The 24,806-nt window shown below is 37.5% G+C and overlaps 1 protein-coding gene across 3 annotated transcripts in view; it reads right to left on the bottom strand.

The window, feature by feature from the left end:
- LOC127578590 (zinc finger C3H1 domain-containing protein-like) overlaps window positions 1–24,806 on the bottom strand; it is a 60,537-nt gene that overhangs the window by 27,012 nt on the left and 8,719 nt on the right. The window contains exons 5-20 of one of the 3 annotated variants that reach the window (XM_052030740.1): window positions 23,458–23,693; window positions 22,482–22,602; window positions 20,868–20,956; window positions 20,233–20,445; window positions 19,417–19,587; window positions 18,061–18,198; window positions 12,743–12,861; window positions 11,750–11,896; window positions 7,980–8,154; window positions 6,727–6,855; window positions 5,502–6,053; window positions 4,060–4,166; window positions 1,823–1,954; window positions 1,238–1,359; window positions 955–1,056; window positions 279–395 (exon numbers count right to left, since the gene is read on the bottom strand). In XM_052030740.1, the coding sequence (XP_051886700.1) occupies window positions 279–395; window positions 955–1,056; window positions 1,238–1,359; window positions 1,823–1,954; window positions 4,060–4,166; window positions 5,502–6,053; window positions 6,727–6,855; window positions 7,980–8,154; window positions 11,750–11,896; window positions 12,743–12,861; window positions 18,061–18,198; window positions 19,417–19,587; window positions 20,233–20,445; window positions 20,868–20,956; window positions 22,482–22,602; window positions 23,458–23,693 (2,670 nt within the window). The remainder of the gene's footprint in view (window positions 1–278; window positions 396–954; window positions 1,057–1,237; window positions 1,360–1,822; window positions 1,955–4,059; window positions 4,167–5,501; window positions 6,054–6,726; window positions 6,856–7,979; window positions 8,155–11,749; window positions 11,897–12,742; window positions 12,862–18,060; window positions 18,199–19,416; window positions 19,588–20,232; window positions 20,446–20,867; window positions 20,957–22,481; window positions 22,603–23,457; window positions 23,694–24,806) is intronic. The other 2 variants (XM_052030741.1, XM_052030742.1) reach the window with 2 other exon arrangements.

Genomic DNA, 24,806 nt, shown 5'->3' with positions numbered 1-24,806 from the left:
AAAAAACTGTATAATTCACTTATCATGATAATCTACTATCAAAGGGTGGATAGAAGACCACGCCACTAAAATCACACTATGAATGAAATACTGAACAGATGAGCCATTTCATTTATACAGCATTTTATCAATGACCCACTATTACATTAGTTAAAAGAACAGATGGCCATGTATTCAGACAAGATAAAGATCACATTTTCCAAGTACTGAAAAAACAAAATGAATGGCTTTACTTCTAAAACTCATTCTAATCTTATCTATGGAAAACTTATTCATACCATATCGTACTGGTCCAGAATTTTGTTCATCATCACTGTTACTACTTTCAGAAACTTGTTTTCTCAAAAGTTTGGGCTTCCATTTCCTTTTCTCTTTGAATGTTGTGTAAGGTGGTGCTAAAATGAGTAATATACAAATGTGTAAGTTTTCATCATTTGAAATCAAAATTCTTATATCAGTTGGCACTTTCACACCTTAATTTTGGAATAGTAGCACATCCATGAATGCATCAATATCAAACTTAATTTATTAAACCATACTAGTGCTTTGATCTACAAAGTATATTTTGTCACAATGTATTTCCACACTATGTTCAAGTCAAATTCACATTCTCACTATCAAAAGATTTGACTATGGTTTGCTATCAATTTGACAAATATGGACACATGTCCTTATTCTAAGTGTAGAAACATTCCTCTTACCCCCCACCTTCTCTTCTGTAGACATCAACTTCCACTGTTTTTGATACTTCAAAAGTTCATTCTTCATGATGAGCCAATGTCTTTATGGGAAGCTCATGGTCTTAACATACAATTGAACCCAATCCTTAATTCATTAGGGGTGCATCGAGTTAATATTTCATTACCAAGTCAGAGAGCACTGGTTGCGAACCAGAGTGTGATGAGTTTTTTTTGTCAACTACAAATAATAACTTGAAGGACAATGGTTACTTACTGTGACCAGTACTTTCATTCACTTTGCTGACAAGCAAAACAGCCATCTCATCTGTGGTCATACGATCTTTGTTTTTACCAAACTGTTTATCCACATAATTTTCTATATATAAAAAAAATTCTACACGTCAAAACTCTTTGCCTCCAAGTACAATATTTTCACTATAACACATTTGGTATGATATTAAGAGCTAAAGCTTCATTTGCAATCATTTTGAGAATATGCTTCATTAATAAATCAATGTTGGACAGAAATATCCAAACAGTACATAATATATAGTTACCAGCTGCAACCCTGATTTCTTCATCTGTACTAAAATCTGAACATTTAATCAGAGATAAATTGTAGGAGAGAAGATCTTGAAACAGCTGGGATTGATTTAAAATGCAGTCTCTCATGTGCTGCCTAGACAGAAGAAAAAAATATCCATGGCTTTAATAGATTCATAAAATTTCCTCTCCATACACTGCTAAACATTACAACAAAACAGCAACCAAATAACTTCTACATTTATAATCCATTTCAAATTTCAATTGCTTTTGCATCAGAATCCAAAATTGCTACAATTCTGAACATAAACATTTTAAGCAAATAATATGGAAATCAAATTTCCACTTCCTAGTAAGATGCTGGCACTTTAAGATACCCTGACAAATATGGTCAAGTAATTAATCCTAATGACAGGGCTCTGACTTGTTAGCAGTCTTATATGTTTAAATAGTATTAATATAAAGGGCAATTTCCAATGAAAAAACTGAGTGCTTTATTACTTTTTCACTGTCAGAATTGCTATCTTGTGAAGTCAATGCAATAATCAACAATTTGTTAAATATAATATTCATTGCATTACTAAATACAGTATACATACCACTGGCAATCATCATCATTACATGTACCAGTTAAATCAAAACGACAGAAACATTGCTTGGGATCAATCAAGTTGCTATAGGAAACAGAACTAATCAGAAGTTTCTCTTTGTTACGAAAGTAAGGGCTGAACCTGCAGAAAAAAAATTGCAAATGCACAATATGAAAATACACAAAGTGAACTTCTGACAAAAAAAAGACTGTACATTTGAATCTTGAAGCAATTTAACAATAAATTGTAATGCTTCAATTACGGTATTCCATTGCCGATTTCAAATGTGCAGATTTAAGTGAATCTTCTGAAATGTCCATGTTACAGTGAAATTAGACATGTTCCATATATTCAATTAAGATTATGTTCCCGAACTAGATTTGTATTTTATGTCTGCACATCAACTCCATTGAGCAATGGCTGCATTGAGCAATGCATCCAATTCCTCAAGCATAAATGCAGTTTTCAGAATGCAAGCCCGTCTTTGTAGAAAGTTTAACTGCAGAGAGGAAAAACTCCTTGTTTAAAAAATTATCCATTAGAATGTTTTCCTGCAATTTAGATTTGACTGAGGCATAAATATTCTCTGTGCACCAAATATTAATTCTGAAAACCGGAAATATTGCAGCTTTCTCCGACACGAAAATGTTTCAATAGATATACCAAAACTCAGAGTTAAGATTCTACTGTATGTTTTATTACTAACAAATGCAGCTGCGTGCCCATCTGGTTTAATATAACTATGAAAATATTCCACAGCTCCCAAATGGCACTGAACGTAGGATAATTTCATTACAAGAATTTCTTTTAGTGCTATACTAATGTATTATCTGCTCATATTTTTGCTATAAATGAACAACTTTAGTGAAAAGGCATCAACAACATTGCTTATTCCGAGATTTCACACCTCAACTACGTGAAACCATTAAGTACTTTCCAAAGCACAAAATTCACCAAATTAAATTTTCATTCAACATGTTTAATTGGATTGTGGTCTTGTACGCAGTTGAAAGAAAGTCAATCTGATCAGTATGCTTTAAAAAAAATGCAGAACATATGTACTTTATGGTACATAAACACAACTGCAGAACAAAAGCATATTAAACTTAAAATGGTGCATGTCCCTGGTCCCAACCAGCGATGCTCCATTTTACCATGAAGAGCAGAGAAAGATTCATAAATACATGCTACTATTCCAGTTTGCAACACCCTAATTCATTAATTCATTATTATGCTCTTGGTCCCAGAGTCCATACAATTACAGGTACTGTATATACACACCATGTCTTTTTTTTAGAAAGACATCAGCTCAGGCTGCACACTACTGCCTGGCAAGATATTCCTATCCTCCTTTGCCACTCTACTAGCAATGAAACTATGCTCTCAGTTCCACGCGACTCCATCTACAGTGAAGCACCAAGACAATCTACAAATGATGCTGGCAAGGGTTAACACTGTTGAGCAGAGCAGCCACTCAGCAATGAGCTTCACATCTCAACTGAGTAGTCACAAAGCTCATCCTAGTCTGTCCTATGCTAGTCCTCGCAGGCAGTCATTGTTCATTACCTTGGTGGCTCAATTCACACTGAACCATGTGGCTATGAGATCAATTTAACTGTTTTATTGCTGCAGGAGCAGCAGAGAGCTCATCTTCAACATGTATTGCCACAAGGATCCCTTGTAGTGCAGTTTCCATCAGCACTCTTATTGAAGGGAATGCATCCAGAATGTTCAGCAAGGTATTCTGGTAATAAGTGCATTCCATGCTTTTTGCATTGACAATTACTTCCTATAACATTTTTGTCAAATTAGCTAACTGTTAGCGGAAGAGAATTTGGCAAACTTAATTAGTAACCCTGATAAGTTACTTGGTTTAGCAGTCTTACTATCACTTCAGGCAATGTTAGGGATGAGATACGGTGGAATCCCAAGCACATATTAGGAACTTAAAGAATAAACGACCCCTTGTTTCATTATCTTCTTATTTCAGAACTGAAAATACTTACTAATCAAATAAACCAATGCAAATAAAAAACTTTCCTTGTACATTTGCATCTGTGTTAAAAGAGTTGATGCAATTGACTTGTGTGTACTATGTTAAATGCCAATTTTTGCAATTTAAGTCTTGGTTTGAATTACATTTCCTCTGCCAATATAAATTCCAAGTCAAAACATTTTATCAAGATTGTATAATATTTTGGAATGCAAACAAAGAAATAACTATTTTTTTATAAAAGACTTTATACCTGTAAGATTTGAAGACCAAAAGAGGGCTACTGTATGTTCCAAATGGTGTTGGTTTCAAATCAACTTGTCTTGACTGTAACATTGCATCCAAATTCACAGGAATCTCCTGCAGAGGACAATATTTTTACCAAAAAATACAATTTTTGATTAAAATACACTTAATATTTTCTTCAAGTGCTATCAGATGAACAAAATTTACCAGCAACTTGAGCAGGAAGTAAATGATCAAGTGATTTCTGAAACGTGCACTGAAATTAAGAGGCTGAGCTTAAAATTATAACCTTTTCAAAAAAAACTGCACTTCCACACCCATAACATAGATAAAAGGTCTGTTCTCATCACAATGAACTTTTGTTTAACTGAATGCTTCTACAAGTGAGAAATTTCCAGCATTTATCTAGATTGTTAGGATTTGAAAAGTACTATTGTGTCTGTAATAGTTGGTATTCATAAATAATTTTGCAACTTCTTGAAGGAAAAGCCCAGATTTAGAATGCAAGGCTCAAAATGTTAATAGAATAAATGCAGAACAGATGCATGCAAGTAAGTTTCAAAAAACGTTAGCACCATATTTAATTTTGTTACAACATATGGCACCCTTTAGTATACATGCTTTTAGAGCGTGTATAATTTACACTGCATCCTTTGCTGAACTCTGGCATTTTGCAAAAAGGACAATCGAGGTGGATCACTAAGCACCCTTAAACTTTAGTGAACAACATCTTTCAGAAGTTTGCTTCAGAATCTGAAATTGTGAAATCTTTAAGCTAAATATGCAAAAAAATGTTCTTTTGTACAGTATTAAGAACCCAATTTTTAATTTTTCCTAAGTAGCCATGTTAAAAATTTGTATAAAGAATTATACTGAATGTATATTTAGTCCATGTGCAATCTTCCAGCCAGAATGATACTGGGAAAGCATCAAATTTTCAATATACCCCCAAAATGCTTGCTGATGTCAGCAACAGGCAAGTTGCCAACATTCTTGCCAATGAGTCAAGGTTTGTGCGTTGAAATTCCATTACAAAATAAAAATGGAGTACAAAATATCTAGCTGATGCTCCATTGCACTTGGGTAACATTCAGATGAGAAATTCTGCTCCCTTAACTAAACGTAATTGATCCCAGGGCATTATTTCAAATTAGAGCAGACATGATATTTATAACAGCAAAAAAAAATACATTGCACTGTTGTTTGTGGGACCTTACTGCAAGTAAATTGTCTGCTATTTCCTAAATTACAACAATGACCAGAATTTCAGAAGTTTGTCTTTTAAATTCCTTGAAACATCAAAGAAGTTGTGAAAAGTGCTGTATAAAAAGCATTATTTTAAGACTGAACAATATTACCATTTTCGTTAAGTAAACTCATGTTTTCATCCAGCTTAAGTCCACAGTTATGGGCATTGTTTCTCAATACAGACAATTCCTTTCTACTAACCTGACCACACAGAGACTTCTCTTTTGAAGACATGCAGCCTAATGTTTTCTGCAGCAATGTTTTAAAGTCATCGGCCTCTCCATGGAGCTTTTTGAGATCATCGATATTGAGACCAAGGAACAGTTCAGGCTCATCAAAGCTTTTCTTTGTTGGCTTTAAAGTTTCTTTCCCTTGACTTAGGTCAGTGTGCTTCAGATTTGGCTTAGTGAAAGAGTTTGATTCCCGGAATGACCTCCTTCGTTCCCTTAGAGATGGAGACTGCACTTCATCTTCTCCATCGTTCTCTTCAGTATCAAGAACAAGCTTATCCTGAGTTAGGTCATGCAATGAAGGCTGTGATACCACAAATGCTTGTTCTTCCTCTATTCCAGGCAAGCTTTCAGGTTGCCCTGCATTCCTTAAAGCTTGTGCCTCTTTCAATTTTTGTATCTTTAGCCGATATTCGTATTCAAGTTGTTGCAAGCGCTTTTTCTCCATTGCTATATATTCAGCAGATTGTTTCTTTAAAATTGCTGTATGTTTAGATGAGCCATCTAATCGGATATTCTTAGACTGAAGGAAAAGCAGTAATATAGCAATAAGGTTCATCCAAATAATACTTAAACTCAAAGCCTACACTTTTAGCAGAGCATCAAAACAAATGGCAGCATTATAAAGCAAAATCAAATGATCTTTCTAAATTATGTTAAATTAAAACTAAATTCAAAAGAAAAAGATGGAGAGAAATTCAGTTCCAAGCTCACCACACTCATTTACAGTACATGTGATAGATATTAACTGTGTTTGATTTTTTATTGTAGTATAATGGACTGTAGACAATATTAATTGGCCAAATATGATATGCAGCTGGGAACAGAGTTAGATCTTTAGACCAAATATTGCATGTTCTGAGCAGTCAAGAAACATGACTGTCAATGTCTGCATGAGAGTTATATTTGCCAGTATTGTGAAAAGTTAAAAACCAGAAATAGGTCTTAAATATAAAATATCTACATGCAGCAATGCAAACACCAACTATTAAAACCAAGTACTAAAGCATTACCTAGAAATTCCTATACTATACAGATTTAAGAAATGCATAGTACCTTTACTTAAAAAATAGGAAGTAAATTACAGTGGTTCTAAATCTATTCACTTAGATGATTAGAAATCTTATAGGAAATTGGATAAGTTACCAAAAACACTAAACATTTTACAACTTTGTCTGCTCTGGTTTTCAACTTACAACAAATGAATCTTGTTCACGTTTACGTTTCCCTACTTCTCGACTAGCAAGTGCTTTTGCTCGCGCAAATTCTTCATATTTAACTGACAAACTTTTCTTAACTTGTATTCGATGCTTTACTTTATGAATCTAAAAATGAAAAAAGATTTTACATTATAGAAAGATTTAAACTGAAGCCCAATTCAAAATGGTGCAATAAATACAAAATTCTTCACAGACTTGCTGTTGAGACAAACATGGTTCAGAGAAATTACTACATTATCAAAGATGCCAGAAAAGTGATTTGTTAAATCAAACTGCTTAAAAACTATTATTCATAAAGGTCCCATTTAATTATGGAAAATTGCTGGCGCTTTCCTCACACTGCCTATCATTCTTTCCCCTCAAGCAAAATGATCAGCTCATTGTGTGCAGCATCTTGCACTGTATAAAATGCTGTAGTTCAAAGTAATACATTGTATACCAAGCACAGTGAGACTCCAATTATCCGGCACACTCAGGCCTTTGATGGTGGCAGACTAGCAGATTTTCCGGACTACCGACTATTATTACCCAGCACATTTTTAAAATCACTTACATGAAATCAATAAAAAATGCTAGAGTAGTATAATAAATTTCACAGTAAACCCAGCGAGAAAGGAGTGCGGGAACTGGAACTGAGGCAAGTCACAAGGGTGTAAAAGTCAGAAACTAATAAGTGGGAAGGGAGAACGATGAATGTTACCTGGTGACCCTGATACCAAAACTTCAAGATCTCCAAATAGTCAGACAGCAGATTATCAGAGTTTGGCTGTACTTTGAATGAGAGATGCATTGTGCCATCTCCATTATAGGAATGGAAGTTTTCTTATTAACCTTGTTGCATTTCCAATGCTAATAAACATGTGCAAGGCAATAAGTGACAACACTTTGTGCTCTTGACATATTGCACTGCCACAGAAATTATCCTGTACCCACTCAATAACCTGGACAATAAGGGATTGGCAAGATGATTGGAGGATAATACAGCTGAACACAATTATGTCCTTATTTGATGCTCTCATATTTTACAGCATAGGAATTAGTGGAAACCTGACTGATTTCCCATACTTTTCCATAGCTCTCAACTGGGTCAATAATTAACCTGCTACAATCTGTTTCTGTTTTGTTTTATTTTAAATGGATCAATATGGCTTGGAAATAAAACTGAAGAAATAAAGTTATATCAATGCAGGCAATGGGAAGGAGCAATCAAATAAAGATATTCAGCCTACCTGTTCTTGAAGTTTTTTAAGGAGCATTCTATTGGCATTGACAATCTTCTCAGCAGCCTGCAACTGTTCTTTATGCTTCATATATTTGACTTCAGCTTGACGCAGTGCTTCCTTTTTTTTTGCTTCTTGTTGTAGTAGGTTTGATAAGAGAGATTCATCTTTTGTAAGCAGGAGACTAAAATAAAAACATCAGGACAAATATTTTCCCCCAAATGAATAAAAATGAAAATTGCACTGCAGGTTTAAGTGTGAATTTTAGGTGGTGTACATACTAATTTTGAATTATAAAATATAACCAAATTTTCAATGTTTCTCAGTGGGAAAACCTCCCATTCCTATTAACTCCAGAGTTGAGGCACAACCCATTCAATCTTGCCTCACTGGACAACCCTCTAATCCTTGGAGTCACTTAACCCTTGCTGTACCACTCCAAAATCAAGAATATCCTTACACAAGGAGACAAAAACTCTACAATCATTCAGGTATGGTCTCATCTTAGTTCTGTACAGCTGTAGCAAGATCTCCTTACTATGCACTCCATCACCCTTGGAATAAAAGCTAAATTTCCATTTGTCTTCCCAATGATCTGCATCTCCAATGTACATTTCTTGCAGAAGGCACACAAATCTTTCTGAATAATAAAATGCAAGTCTCACACCAGTTATGCTTTTCTACTCTTCCTACCAAAGTGAATAACCTCATACTTACTCATAATACACTATCACCCATCTATTTGTAATCACCTACTTGTCTACGTCTCTTCCTACTTTGCACAATGAGCAAACTTGCATACAATATCCTCTACCCCCATCCAAAATTAATACAGTATCACTGCTTAAATGTGAAAATGATCCATTTATCCCTATTCGATCTTCTGTTAACCAATTCGCTATTCTTGCTAATACCCTCAATTGCACAAAGATTTGAGTGATCAATTGTATGCCACCTTATGAAATCCCTTTCATAAAGTTAAATATTTTGTATCCACTGGTCACCTTAAATCTATTAGCTAAGTTCTCAGGATCTCTAATTCATCAAACGTGATCTCTGTTTCATGAAACACCACCAACTCTACCATATTATTATTTACGCAGTAATAGGTTCTAACGTTTTCCAGAAAGCTGACAAAATATTAATTTCTAATGGACTGGATTGTTCCATAATCTCAGTAATTTGAGAATTTCACAACCAATGAATGCACTTCATAAACACCTGGGTACAAAGGATTTGTCAGCCTTTGGACCTATCAATTTCTCACTTGCCCCCTTTGGTCACCTACTATCTCTGGTGTGCTTTCAGTGTCTTCTGCTGTGAAGAAAGATGCAATACATTTGTTTAACATTTCTCCCATTTCCTTATTCACCATTATCATCTCTTATCTTTCAACTGTCTTTTTACATACTTGTAGAAGCTATCACAATTTTTTCTTCATCTCTTGCTAGTTTATACATTTTCCATTTGCTTCTTCATTTTTGAATGATTCTTTGCTGTTTCCTAGAAGTGTTCAATACCTCAGGGCTATACTGCTCTATTCATGTAAGTGCTGAGGAAGTTATAACTTGCTTACAGCAGTAGCTGCTTAAAGATGGAAGAAAGGAGATAATGTTGCAATGCCATTGAAGAACATTAGTTCTTCTCCTCTTTCCTGCAAGTCTGAAAATGAAACACAATTTCTTCCCTTCATGCAGTTACCTTGAATATGTCAGAAGTGAACTTAACTATGCCAGTATTAAACATTGAAACTAAGACTGTCATTGGGAGCTGGATGATGGTACTATTGGTACTTTCTAAATACCTGTATTGTGGAGGGTTGTGGCTGTCACATGACAGCACCCCCCCCCCCAAACTGGTCAGAAGACACACCACTGCCAATCAAGTTTGGCCCCGCCCCACCCCGCCCCGCCCCACCCATCAGTACACACCTGACCATTGACCTTTGTAATCAATTAGTCCTTGCTGGCACCAGGCCATTGGCCTTTGTAAATTACCTGGGCTGGACCCCCCCCCCCAGCCCTATAAAGATTGCCACATGTACTTAGCTCTGTCTGCTCTGAGGGATTCACCCTGCTTCATTCCAGGCTGAGGACTGTGGGACAGCGCTGGAGAAATCGTTGGTGAGGTGTGCACTGTTAAAAGGGTTGGGAGCATTTTAGTTAGTGTCCCCAGTAGCATAGTGCCGTGCCTGCACTGAGTCAAGAGGCGGTGGATATCGTATTGTTTTTCCTTGATTGTCTGTACCCAGTTCATGCATGCGTCTATGTATTTTACCCCTGTTGCTATTTTCCCACGCTTGCTATAAACTACGCGTGTGTGGGTTATCCCAGTGATCATTTTCTCATGTTTGTCTTTTGTAAATAAATCATTTATTTCCAAGACTGTGTTCAGAGTCCTTGCCTTCTGAGACCCCGAATCTGTTTCACATCAATACCATAAAAGCTCAGGTCTTTGGTGGTGCCAGACTGGCAGATTTTCTGAACTATTGGCTATTATTCCTATTAATACCACAACACAGAACAGTACAGCACAGGAACAGGCCCTTTGGCCCACCGTGATGTGCCGAACTAATTAAGCAAATGACACCCAATCTCTTCTGCCTGCACATGGTCCATATCCCTCCATTCTCTGCATATTCATATGCCTATCAAAGAGTCTCTTAAACACCTATCATATTTGCCTCCCCCACCAGCACATTCCAGGCACCCACCACTCTGTGGGGGAAAAAAGCCTGCCTTGTACATCTCCTTTAAACTTTCCACCACTCACCTTATATGCATGCCCTCAAGTATTTGACACTTTGACCCTGAGAAAAAGATACTGTCTCTCTCTCTCTCTCTCTCTCTCCCTCCCTGTACCTCTCCTAATTTTATAAAACTTCTATTGGGTCTCCCCACATCCTCTGCTGCTCCAGAGAAAACAACCCAAGTTTATTCAATTTCTCCTTATAGTACATAACCTCTAATCCACCAACATTTTTTAAATTCATGTTTAAGATGTAACACATTTTTCAGTGAATTTTAACTTTGGAAGAAGAGTGATTCAAGAACCCCAGCGAATTCATGAAACATTACCTGGTGAGCCAGATGCTGAACTAGCAAGATTTCTAAATAGTCAGATTATCTGAGATTTAGTGTAGACTGTCAAATTAGGAAGAGCCAATGTTTACAGTTAAATGCAAGCCATTCCAATGAAACTACAATCTCTAATTAGAATGAAAGGGCAAATGATTATATTCATTGGAAAAAAAACTGCAGATGCTGGAATTCTAAAACAAAAACTGAAAATGCTGGAAATACTCAGCAGGTCAGGGTACATCTGTGGGAAGAGAAACAAGGTCAAGGTTTCAGGTTGGAAAGCCTTCGTCAGAACAGGCAATGATAATAGTAATTGTCTGTTTAGCTGATTGGTGGCAACACTGGCTCCATTGTAAATTCATACTGTTGTGCAAGGATGCACAGAAAATCTCATTGGCCATTTTACAGCAATGAAGGAACGCATTGCTGTCAGGCACAATGTTTGGATCGGATGTTCAACTTCGATTCCAGATCAGCGTTCAGGTAAATAAAAAAAGGATGCTGTGGCACTAAAAGAGAAACCAAGGAGTTCTCCGCAGACAACAGGACAACTTTTATCTTTTCAATATCAAAAAAAGTTTGTTTGACCATTTATCTCAGTACAATCCAAGGAATCTCTACTACTAAAGCAAATTTGTCTGTCCATATTTATGTTCACATGAAATAATACCAACTTAGTCAAGCACAACTAAAACTTACTTGTGTTTTCTTAGTCTCTCTTCAACTTCTGATAATTGTTTATTGACCATTGCTCTCTTGCCAACAGCATTTACCTCAGCATCAGAGTGAACTGGTGATGGACCACTCTTTGCTAAATCTGATTTCAACACTCGCTGCTTCTCACGACTTAATAGGAACAAGACAAACCAATTAGTTCAATGTCATTAAGCAACAAGACTAATACATGTTCTTCTGACTGACAAGTGACAGACCTCAACTGATGCTTGATGGCAAATATTAATAGAAAAAGGGCTAGTATCCAGCGTAGAAACATTCAAGCTGTAGTTATCTTGATTAGCTTTTACGTTCCAAAGCAAAAATAAAGTAAAATTGCTGTTCCAAATTAACAACCTCAGCAAAGAAATGGTAACAGAATTTAACTTTTGCACTATTCCATTTTTGAATGTTTCCAGAAGTAAAATGCATTAATTCACTATATTCAGATGACAAAGATTGTTTAATTCATAGCTCAAACAAAGCAATTGCTTGTGTCTTATGAGGATAGGTTGAGTGAGCTGGGGCTTTTCTCTGGAGAGGAGGAGGATGAAAGGTGACTTGACAGAGGTGTACAAGATAAGACTCATAGATTGAGTGCACAGTCAGACATTCCCAGGGCGACAATGGCTAACACGAGGGGGCATAATTTTAAGGTGATTGGAGGAAGATACAAGGAGAAACGTGAGGGATAAGTTTTTATCTTACACAGAGAATGGTGAGTGCATGCAACGCACTGCCAGCAGAGGTTGTGGGGGCAGATACATTAGGGACATTTAAGAGACTTAGATAGACACATGAATGATAGAGAAATGGGGGGCGATGTGGGAGGGAAGGGTTAGATAGATCTTGGAGAAGGATAAAATGTCGGCACAAAAACATTGTGGGCCGAAGGGCCTGTATTGTACTGTAATGTTCTATGTTCTGTCTGTGCAAGAATACAAGCAAATAGGCAAAAATAAATACTGGACATTTTACCTGACATTTTCTTCCTTCAAAGGTCTATTTTCTTTCTTGCCTCCTTCTGAAAATCCACTTTTGGTCCCTGCAGGATCATTTTCTTTCTCTGCTTTTAGCCTTGGCTTTGGTTTTGATGCCTTCATGAAAAGATCAATCTTTACTCATACACAAGTTCTGTTGGTGCATTTTATTAAAAAGAGAAATCATGTTTAACTCTCCCACTAAACTATCCGGATCCTTCAAGTTTAGTTTCTCTCTTCGCTAATGTTTGAAAATGAGGCACCCTGTGCCAGCTCGGGCGTCAGTTCCTAATAGGCAGGCCTTTATAGTTCCCAGAATAATTTAACAGATGCCCACTGTAAAACAGCAATGATCCTAGCACACGTCCTCTACTAATAGCACCACGTACACCAACAGTTCTAAACACAGCAATAAACAGAACTCGAGGAACTCAGCAGGTCGAGAAGCAACCATGGAGGTAAAAAGGTTCAAGTCAACATTTCAGGTCAAGACCCTGCAGAGGTCTAAGAGGAAAGATTGATAGTAAAGAGCAGTATAAAGGAGGGGTGGTACAGAGGCTGGCAGATAAGAGGTGGAATCAAATGAGGGGGTAGATGGAACCAGATGGGGGATGGCAGGTGGCAAAGGTGAACAAAGGGTGAAGAGACTTGGTGGTCAAGGGGGATGGGAACTGGAGGGATAGGTCAGTGGAAGAAGTGCATGGAGTAAAGCCAGATCTAACATATAGAGAGGCTTTGAGGAAGGAGAAGCAGAGTATAGGGTATAAAAGTAGTAAGGTGGATGGGCTAACGTGCATTTACTTAAATGCAAGAAGCATCAGGAATAAGGGTGATGAATTGAGAGCTTGGATAAATACATGGAACTATATTGCAGCTCTTGGAGAGACTTGGCTGTCACCAGGGCAGGAATGGATACTGAATATTCCTGATTTCAGTGTCTTAAAAGGGATAGGGAGGGGGAGAAGAGGAGGGGTGGTGTTACTGTTCAGGGATACTATTGCAGCTGCAGAAAGGGTGGATAATGTAGCAGGATCCTCTCTAGAGTCAGTATGGGTGGAAGTTAGGAACAAGAAAGGAGCAGTTACTCTACTGGTAGTATTCTATAGACACCCTGGTAGCAGCAAGGATACTGAGGAGCAGATCAGGAGGCAGATTTTGGAAAGGTGCAAAAATAATGGGGTTATCATGGGAGACACCAACTTCCCAAATATTGATTGGCACCTGCTTAGTATCAACGGTTTAGATGGGGCAGAGTTAAGTGTGTCCAGGACAGATTCCTGTCACAGTATGTTGACAGGCCGACTAGAGGGAATACCATATCAGATCTCTGTGGGTGAGCACTTGGGGGACAGTGACCACCGCTCCCTAACATTTAGCATTGTGATGGACAAGGATAGGAGCAAAGAGGACAGGAAAATATTTAATTGGGGGAAGGGCAAATTATAAGGCTAGAACTTGCGAGTGTGAATTCGGATGACATTTTTGAAGGGAAATGTACTATGGAGATGTGGTCGATGTTCAGGGATCTCTTGCAGGATGTTAGGTATAAATTTGTCCTGGTGAGGCAGAGAAAGAATGGCAGGGCGAAGGAACCAAGGTTGACAAGAGAGGTGGAACATCTAGTCAGGAGGAGGAAGGCAGCATACATTAGGTTTAGGCAGCAAGGATCAGATAGGTCTCGAGGAATATAGGGTAGCAAGGAAAGGAACTTAAGAAGGGGCTGAGGAGAGCAAGAAGGGGATGTGGAAAGGCCTTGGCGAGTAGGGTTAAGGAAAACCCCAAGGCATTTTTCACACGTGAAGAGCAGAAGGAATGATGGGAGTAAAGGTAGAACCGATTAGGGATAAACGTGGGAAGCTGTGGAAGTGGGTGAGGTCCTCAATGAATAATTCTTCAGTATTCACCAAGGAGAGGGGCCTTGATGACGCTGAGGACAGTGTTGGTAATGTTAATGTTCTAGAGCATGTTGATATCAAGAGAGAAGATGTGTTGGAGCTGTTAGAAAATATTAGGACAAATAAGTCCCTTGGGCCTGACGGAATATTCCCCAGGCTGCTCGAGGGAGGAGATTGCTGAGCCTTTGGCTAGGATCTTTGAGTCCTTGTTAACCACGGGAATGGTACCGGAGGATTGGAGGGTGGCGAGTATTGTCCCTTTATTCAAAAAAGGTAGTAGGGATAGTCCAGGGAACTATAGACCAGTGAGCCTTACGTCTGTGGTGGGCAAGCTGTTGGAAAGGATTCTTAGAGATAGGATCTATGGGCATTTAGAGAATCAAGGTCTGACAGGGACAGCCAACATGGCTTTGTGAAGGGCAGATCATGTCTCACAAGCTTGATAGTGTTCTTTGAGGAGATGACCAGACAGATTGATGAAGGTAGCACAGTAGATGTGGTCTACATGGATTTTAGTAAGGCATTTGACAAGGTTCCACATTGTAGGCTTCTTCAGAGGGCATGGGATCCAGGGAGGCTTGGCCATGTGGATTCAGAATTGGCTTGCCTGTAGAAAGCAGAGGGTTGTGGTAGGAGTGCATTCAGATTGGAGGGCTGTGACTAGCGGTGTCCCACAAGGATCGGTTCTGGGACCTCCGCCTTTTTGTGATTTTTCTTAATGACTTGGATGGGGGGGTAGAAGGGTGGGTTGGCAAGTCTGCAGACGACAAAGGTTGGTGGTGGTGTGGATAGTGTAGAGGATTGTCGAAAACTGCGGAGGGACATTGATAGGATGCATAGGTGGGCTGAAGTGGCAGATGCAGTTCAATCCGGAGAAGTGTGAGGTGGTACACTTTGGAAGGGCAAATTCCAAGGCAGAATACAAAATTAATGGCAGGATTCTTGGCAGTGTGGAGGAGCAGAGGGATCTGGGGGTCCATATCCACAGATCCCTGAAAGTTGCCTCACAGGTGGATAGGGTAGTTAAGAAAGCTTATGGGATGTTAGCTTTCATAAGTCGAGGGATCGAGTTTAAGAGCTGCAAGGTAATGGTGCAGCTCTATAAAACTCTGGTCAGACCACACTTGGAGTACTGTGTCCAGTTCTGGTCACCTCATTATAGGAAGGATGTGGAAGTGTTGGAAAGGGTGCAGAGGAGATTTACCAGGATGCTGCCTGGATTGGAGAGTATGCATGATGAGGGGAGACTAAGGGAGCTAGGGCTTTACTCTTTGGAGAGGAAGATGAGAGGAGACATGATAGAGGTGTACAAAATATTAAGAGGAATAGCGTGGACAGCCAGCGCCTCTTTCCCAGGACACCAGTGCTCAATACAAGAGGGCATGGCTTTAAAGTAATGGGTGGGAAGTTCAAGGGAGGTATCAGAGGAAGGTTTTTTTTTACCCAGAGAGTGGTTGGGGCATGGAATGTGCTGCCTGGGGCAGTGGTGGAGGCAGGTACATTCGTCAAATTCAAGACAGTGTTAGATAAGCATATGGAGTTTAAAATAGAAGGATATGTGGGAGGAAGGGGTTAGATAGTCTTAGGCAAGGTTTATAGGTTGGCACAACATTGTGGGCTGAAGGGCTTATATTGTGCTGTACTGTTTTATGTTTGCCAGCTAAGTGTGCATGGGAGGAGAACACTGCAGGTGTGAGTCACCTGAAATTGGAAAATTCAGCATTCATATCATTGGGTTGGAAGCTACCGAAGTTGAATACGAGATTTTGTTCTTCTAGTTTGCATTTGGCCTCACTAGAGCAACAGAGAAGTCAGAGGTCAGACAGGCTGGTCTGGGAGTGGGAAGGAGAGTTAAAAATGACATGTAACCAGAAGCTCAAGATGCCTGTTGCTTTTAATAATTCAGAAAGTCGACCATGCTATACAAAGCTTGCTTCCTATTGTATAGGTTTATAATTGGTTAGGTTGACAAAGCATTAAATAATCCCTTGCAGATATTTCAAAACACAGTATTCATTTACATCAAAGCTTTTGACCTCATGGTCTGTAATGCACAGTTCCAAGGGCTACAGACAAAGTTTAAATGTAAATTGTTTATATATTTCACTGAGTATCTAATAGGGGCAGAGTTTGGTTTGATATTTAAAATTTACCAAGCCTAAAGAAACAATTTTCCGAATCTTCAGGACTACAAAATTGAAATAAGATAAATAAATTGGTCAGAAACAGTCAAAGACAGTGTTGCCTTTACTTTGAAAACCAGATAGTCAATGATTCAGGGAATGGGGCTCAGCGAGGTTAAATCACAGGCTGGACATCTTCATCCTGCTGCATCAATTCATTTTCTTTCTAATGTTTTCATACTTTCCCTCTTGCAGCCAAAGTTATTAGTGAACACCAAGTTACCTTTCAATGTCAAATTACTGAAAGATTGTACTATACGTTGATCAGAGTTGGTTGAAACAATCTGAATTTGTGGTTTTATATTCAATTGGGAAATAGATACATTTCCCTGGATGAAGCAATATTCAAATGTAAATGCAAAGTCAATTATTGACCTAATTCTACCTTAAAAGGTGCTTTAGTGGTGCACATTTTCATCAACCTTTCTTATTCCAAATTATTACATTCACATTTCTAATTTAAATGTCGTGTTGCAATTATGCCATCCTGCCAGTAATGATGCTGCAGCACTGCCCACAAAATGATGTAATTTCAATCCATCAAGCCTGCATGGACAGTGTTCAAAATAAATTACGTTGATTCTAGAATATATAAAATGTATTAATTGAGATAATGTGGACTGTATGGCATCTGTGACTCTAATCAAAATGTTTCCAGTCTAACTATTATTTGACAATTGCACTTAGACTTGACAAGCAAATGCAACATTCCAGATTACCTCATACCAAATGAAAAGTACACATCATTTGCAATTCTGGAGATGTTATTGATTTTACTGTTACTACGATTATGACTAGAGCAGACACAAGGGGATGCTACCTGTGTTTCAGTGGCATCATTCGCAATACCAAGTCATGAGGTTGTGGACTCAAGTTGTACTCTAAATAAGCCCACAATTCAGATCAACAACCATATACAAAGCAAGAGGAATCCCACATTTAAAATATTTCTAAATGCAAGTTAATCCAATTTACATTTGCCCTATTTTGAATAGGATCAGGGATTAAGTGGTGGCTATAGGGAATTCTCTGTTGTCCGTTAACCAAAGTTGCTCATTACCATTTAATACTTGTGGAACCTTAATATAATCAATTTGGCTGTCATGTTTAAACAGTGTTAACCATACTTCCAAAGTGGTTGTAATATTATTTGTCACAAGATCCAAAGGAGACAATAATTACAGTAAAGAGTTTAAAGTTGCTGGCTATCATAGCTATTGGGCTATGTTTTTCCATACCTCTGCAGTTCTTCTGGCTTCTCGAATCATCGACTCTAAACCTCCAAAGACACCCATACTTAGACTGGGTTGCTCATTATCTGACTCACTATCATCAGAGTCATCCAGTCTCACAACTACTGATTTGTGCCTTGGAATCTACAAGAACAAGGAAAAGACACGCAGTGCATATTACAGCAATCAATGTCACAGTATCTCAAACTTTAATGGAAACAATGCAGCATACAAATTTGTTTTTGCTTCATAAAACGTTCCATGGATGCATATTTAGATCATGCATCATTCCAGAGTTGAGCCAAAAAATCTACACAGTATACAAGTTGGTAACTTCTTTTATTCTAGGTTTATTAAAAACATGAGAGCTTACTATTGTGTTGTGTAGTTTAAGAAAATAATACTGATGCGTTCAAGGATAAACTAGACAATCAAATAAAGAAGAGTGTTATATGAAGAAACAGATGGGGAAGGACTAGAGAAGCCTCAAGCAGACAAATGCCAGCATAAACAGGATATGCCGGATGTCCCTATTCTGTGCATGTTCTATATAATTCTATGCTATTTCCTGCTTAAAGCTATTGAAAGCTACAGTATATATACCCATATGTTGACAAGTACCCACAGGATGGACTTTCAAGTGAAAATATGAAAACTATTACACAAAAATCTACAGCTAAAAATCACAAAGATCTATTCTACAACAACCTGCATGAACTTGGTTATTTTGTTTCCAGATCCCTTGGAACTTTCAATACATCATCAGATAACAGTTTCTTGTATTCATGTGACTGAGGGTTTGAATCCATTGGTATTTTGCTGAAGGGCAGTGTTACTTCTGTTCAGATGTTTAGGTTTTTATTTTATAAAGATAATAAAGTGCCTATTTTTACAAGTTCCAGAAGTAATAGAAACATTAACAAGAGTAGGAAGGTAATCTTTCATGTATTAATGAAGTCGATGAATTTTAAGCAATAAATCAAAATGATTAATACATTTTACTTCAAGTGCCACAATAAAACCATTTACATTAGCCACTTTCAAAAGGATATTTTGTAATGGTTAATGCTTAAAGGAAGCTTTGAATAATCCAATATAGATTTACCACCATATAATCTAGATTTTCTGTTTAGTGCAATTAAGTGGCAAGGTATCAATTGAACAAGACGAAACCAATTTTCATTCAGCTCTATCAATTTTGGAAAAACCTTATTGATGGAAAAATCTGACAAATCTTCATATTTTGTTTGCTGCAGGATTACAGCAATTCATTTTGAATCACAACGCCCCACACTGGAAAAACAAGCTGAAAGTATATTTGAAATGAAAATCCATTCCTACTGCACAAATTGTCATACTTACCACTATCAGTGGCCGACTTGCTGAAGGCCCTCTCACAAATTTTGTGGTTTGTGGGCGTGGCTGTAAGGTAGAGTTCAAGCTGGCAGTTGAGAAATGATTTATTGATGCAGATTGTGAATTCTCAATAGGAAGAGGTGGCAGAGATAGATCACAATCATCACTTGAATCCTGCTTAAAAAAATTGAGGAATGAAACTTAGTAACAGCCATGTAACAAAACTCTGATTCTTTTATACTTCCAGCAATGTTCAATCTTGAATGTCTGCTTAATCATTCACACACAATGAAGGAAAACAAACCATCAAATTTGTCTTCTAAATGAGTGAATCAGATTTTATATTGACATGGGGGATTATGAAAAAGATCAAATGACAGGCAAAATTCTATTTGAAACATTTGGTCCATTGTTTTCTCTTCTGCTGAGCATGGAACTCTGTGGATTATACTTCAACAGCTACCACACAGATTAATTGGTCGACCTTCACACACTCAGTGTGTGGGTACCAACAGACAACTTCACAAAGAATAACAAAGTCCAGCCAAACCTTTTCTTGTTAGGTATGCAGTGACATACAAAATAAAAGAAACCAAGACTAACATAAGTGAAATTCTTGTCCTTCAAATAAAATCAACCAGATTTGCACATGGCGAAAACTAAACTTGAGCACTTGCTGCAGGATACGAAGAACTTGCATGCTGAACTCAACCCACAGAGTAAATAAAAATGAAAACTACCACCCCAGCTAAACTTCCTGGCTTGTTAAAGATTGCCCTCTACTGGTTCAAGATAGTTCAATTCAAATTAGTTTAAAAATACCTCTGGTTTCAAAGCACGCCGATTTGCTATCGATTTTAACAATTCTTCTCGAAGAAGCATTTCTTCTTCCTCCTCCTCATCAGCAAATGGTGGCTTAGGTGGTTGCTCAGGCTCTTCAGGTGGAAGTGGTGGTGGCGGTGGTGGTGGGGGCATGTCCAAGGGACAAGGTAAGTAATTCTCCAAATAATTTGGAATAAAAGGCTCTCCCATATTCTGAAGGACAAAAGATTTGCAAATTATATTTAAACATCAATGTTTATGATTTATATATTTACAGCTCATACATACATATATATGGTTTAATTGGACGTTATGAAACAATCCAAAGGTTTGGATGAAATATATTACCTTCCCTCCACCACACAAAAATAAAACAAAAAACATGACTGCAGTCAATATTCCATCTTTCTTGAAGCCATTAACTGCTGCAGGATTAATTGCAAATCATCAGCAGTCAATGAACTGAAATACAACCTGCAGTTTCAATATGAAAAAATGTGGAAGTAACCATTTTGTATATGCTTTTGAAAAAAGGCTAACTACATGGAAGAACTTACAAGAAACCAGAAGATTACATATAGAAGTGCACTATCACAAATGCTTAACATCACAATCAATATAGAAGTGATACTCACTTGATGCATAAATATTGGCACTGGCGGCATTGGAACAAAATACCCTGTTTGGTAATCCACAGAAAATGGAAGTGGCACTGGAGATGATACTGCAGAAAAGGCAAAGAAAACAGTGTTTAAAGTGACAGAGCCTTATAGAACCTTGAAAATTTAGCAATCTACCCAAATGAATTAATTATTGAAAACTTCAACTGATGAGTCTGAAATGTGGTCACACAGATAATAACAAGCACAAAAATCTATTTATGGGGCCTGTTTCCCCATACATATTAAATCTTCAGAATCTTGTGCACATCTGGCAGTATTTGGAATAAAGTTTTTTTTTGTTGTGCTTTGCACATCAGTATCCAACACAATTAGAATTACATAACATTTCGTAAACAGATTCAGTTACATACACACAAATATTCATTTTCTGAAAATTTATTCCCATGTGATTTTCTTATAGTTGAGAATTTGCAGAACAGCAAAACTGCTCATCTTCTTTGTCATTACTTTAAAAAACTTGCAGAAACATCAGGTTTTCCCCACTTGTAGCTTAACAAAATATCATATTAGTGATTTGGTGCTCCTCTGCAGACTATGCATTTTGCCACAGCTTTAAATAAACAGCAAGACAAATTAATTACTTCAGCTGATGAAACTGATGTATTTATGACTTAGTTACATGTAGTCTGAGTTTTTAAGGAGTACAACTAACAGCTCACCAAACATATGTCCCTAACAAAAGGGAAACTTTTTTGTATTTGGATGTAATTTTCATACATTTCAAAAAGGGCATTAATAGTATTTATAAAAGTTGAGTTCAGTTTTAATCTTAATCATATGCATGCTGCAATCTTCATTTAGCACACTATAATGTTTAATTCAGAATTTGCTTCCTTTTTTATTGATGTTAATTTGATGTCACAGACACTGGGAATGGATTCCCGAGAGCAACAAATATTGGAAAAGGGCATATTCTGGCCATGGAGGTTGCTAGATCATTGAAGGAAGCCTTTATCAAGGTCAGAAACCCTTATCATGGTCAAGGGCACTCTCATCACTGCCAAATGCACATTCAGATCACATAATTAAAATGGTCCTATTATCTTAGTTGGCTCTCAACACATCATACCAGGTTTGGTGGCCATTAGCCATTCACCACACAGGCAGCTGCTCCCACTGTTTCTTTTTCCTCTGGCTTTTGAGCAGAGATTAATGTTAATCTCTGAAACTTGAAAATGAAGTCTTTTAAATCTCTAACATTAACTTCCAAAATCAGGTTTTCCAAACAAGGGCCATTATGCTCTTTAAAAATGCACTCACTCTCGAAGACACCAGCTCAGCATTTACCTGACAGTGGAACGACCACATTCTAACTGCATTACAATGAATTGACTTACAAGTCTACAGGCACAGACCATCATTATGCATCCCAGGTTGCAGGATGTTAGCTCTAACAACAGCTCTGTATTTTATTTAACTCAGCATTTGTAAATTCCAAAGCTGAAAATTTTACTCCGCGATAGGCAAGGAGTCTTATACTCAATACTATCAACACAAAATACAGCATATCAATTTAGTGATAAGATCTTAAAGACAGCTTAGTTATAAATGATAAATAACACCAACCTGGTGAATTGGTTTCACTATCCGTTTCCATAGCAACCTCTTCATAGTTATCATACTGGTACAAGTTACCAGACTCTTCTGTTGGCTTTTCTTGTGATTTTTTGATATCTATATCTGTTGACTAAGAATACCTAACATATATTAGCATGTTTAAATCTCCTCAATGCAAATCTGCATTTGGATTCTACTAATGTTACATTGTGGAAATCAACTAATTTAGTTTTACTTTGTAATCAAACTTTACATCCAGTACACAGAAAATCAAGTGTAGAACTTCAGCTAACTGCAATTTCAAGCCTTAGTCTTGTGACTAGTTGTGAATATTATGAAAACGATCTTGGTTCTTTACATGGCTTAGCCCCTACAATTGAAATGCAGATTAGTCTCATTATTGGCTAACACACATACAAATTTTTCGGCATTTGCTATCAAAATTAATTTCTTACATTCTCATTCTGCAACAAGGAACACTCATTGCTCAAGCAATACTATATAGAAAGATGGGCTGTAGCCTGGCCATTGAACTGACATTGCAGAATACAGTAATCAAAAGTAAAAAATCTGAAATACAAACAAGTGATGAAAGGTCACCAAATGGAAATGTTCACTCTTTTCTCCAGATGCTGCCTGATCTACTATGCATTTCCATCATTTTGCATTTTTTTTAAAACAGAAAACGCCCATTTCTAATCCATGGTGCCAGTTTTATATCCAAGCTTTTAGTTGCAAAAAGCTTCTCTCTCATTTCATTGCTTATTAGTTTAAGGATCCACACTGTGCTACTCAATTATATTCAAACAAATCATTCAGGATTATTTGATAATGGAAATGGCAAATAATTTTAATTTAAACTTAAAATTGCAGCTACGTTTCTTCTGCACTTAAAGTTTAAGTAATAAACATCCAAAACACCCATTTTGTATAATAAAAGTGATGCCTAGAGGTTTAAAAATACTGTCAGCATAAATTCTTTTACCTTGCTACTGGATCGTCTTTTTCCTCCAACAAGTTTCATGAAACGATTGTACTGCTCCTCCTGATTGGAGAGATCACGAATTTTTCTGATTTCCTCCTCACGTTTTTTTCTTTCCTCTTCTTCCATCTGTTTCCTTTCCTCATCTTCTCTGCGCTGCTTTTCCTGCTCCTTTTGCTGCTGTAATTTTTTCCAAGCTCTAGTTTTTTGCCTTCGTAAAACCTGTTTTGTAGCACTTGCTATAGAAAATAAAGAGATTACAGATCCAAATTGGATTAGATGTATTTTATTGATCAGTTTACCGCATCTTTTAAACCACATGTTCTCAACACATTTTAAAATTCTATATAAAAAGACAAAATTCTCTATAGTAGTTTATTTTTCTTGATTCAACTTTAAAATGAGAAACTTTAGTTAATTATTTTCACAACACTGTTGAAATGATGTTAAAAGGTTTTATAAACAGTGCAGCAGAACTCTAGAGATGAAGCTGGAGTTGAACTTCTTTGAAGCGATGATAGATACAGAAAACACGATGGAGGTAAACAAGATAGAGATGGGTATGGACTGGGTAGCTTTTCCCATGAGCAGCTGTTCAAGGATCAGAAGAAACAGACTAAGTGAATGGAAAAAGATAAAAGATGGCTGCCGTTTATTTGGAAATCAAAATTATGACCTTAAATTAATTGCCCCTAAGTGTGGCAGAATAAAAGTCAATCAGGGTTTTCGAAAGGGAATTGCAAAAATCCTGCTCACAAACAACTGGGGAGAGTTAAATTCACAAAATAGTCCCCCTGGTCAATGTCTGTCATAATTCCTGTCTAATTGACAAAACCATGACGTGGAGTCAAGGGGCTGCATCCCCAACATTCACTTCAGACCTCATGAAGCCTTATGGTATCAGATCAAACATGAGCAAGGAAGTCTTACATTGGTGACTATCTAGTAATAGTACTTGACACTGAACACCACTTGGCAAGGGCAATGAGCAAACCAAGGACAAAGAATGCACTCCATATGGCAGGAATCTTCAATATCCATTACCAACAGCAGCTTGGCAACACTACCACTAAAATGAAGGACAAACCTGTCAGAGTGGTCTGTGGTAGCAGTTAGCGTAACGCTATTACAGCGCCAGCGACCCGGGTTCAATTCTGGCCACTGTCTGTAAGGAGTTTGTACATTCTCCCCATATCTGCATGGGTTTCCTCTGGGTGCTCTGGTTTTCTCCCATATTCCAAAGACATAGCTGTTAGGAAGTTGTGGGCATGCTATGTTGGCGCCGGAAGCGTGGAGACACTTGCGGACTGCCCCAGATGCATTTCACTATGTTTTGATGTACATGTGACTAA

This window comes from Pristis pectinata, chromosome 15 (genome assembly GCF_009764475.1).
Source record: "Pristis pectinata isolate sPriPec2 chromosome 15, sPriPec2.1.pri, whole genome shotgun sequence".
NCBI classification, from domain to species: Eukaryota; Metazoa; Chordata; class Chondrichthyes; order Rhinopristiformes; family Pristidae; genus Pristis; species Pristis pectinata.
This window is presented reverse-complemented; position numbering and strand designations above follow the sequence as displayed.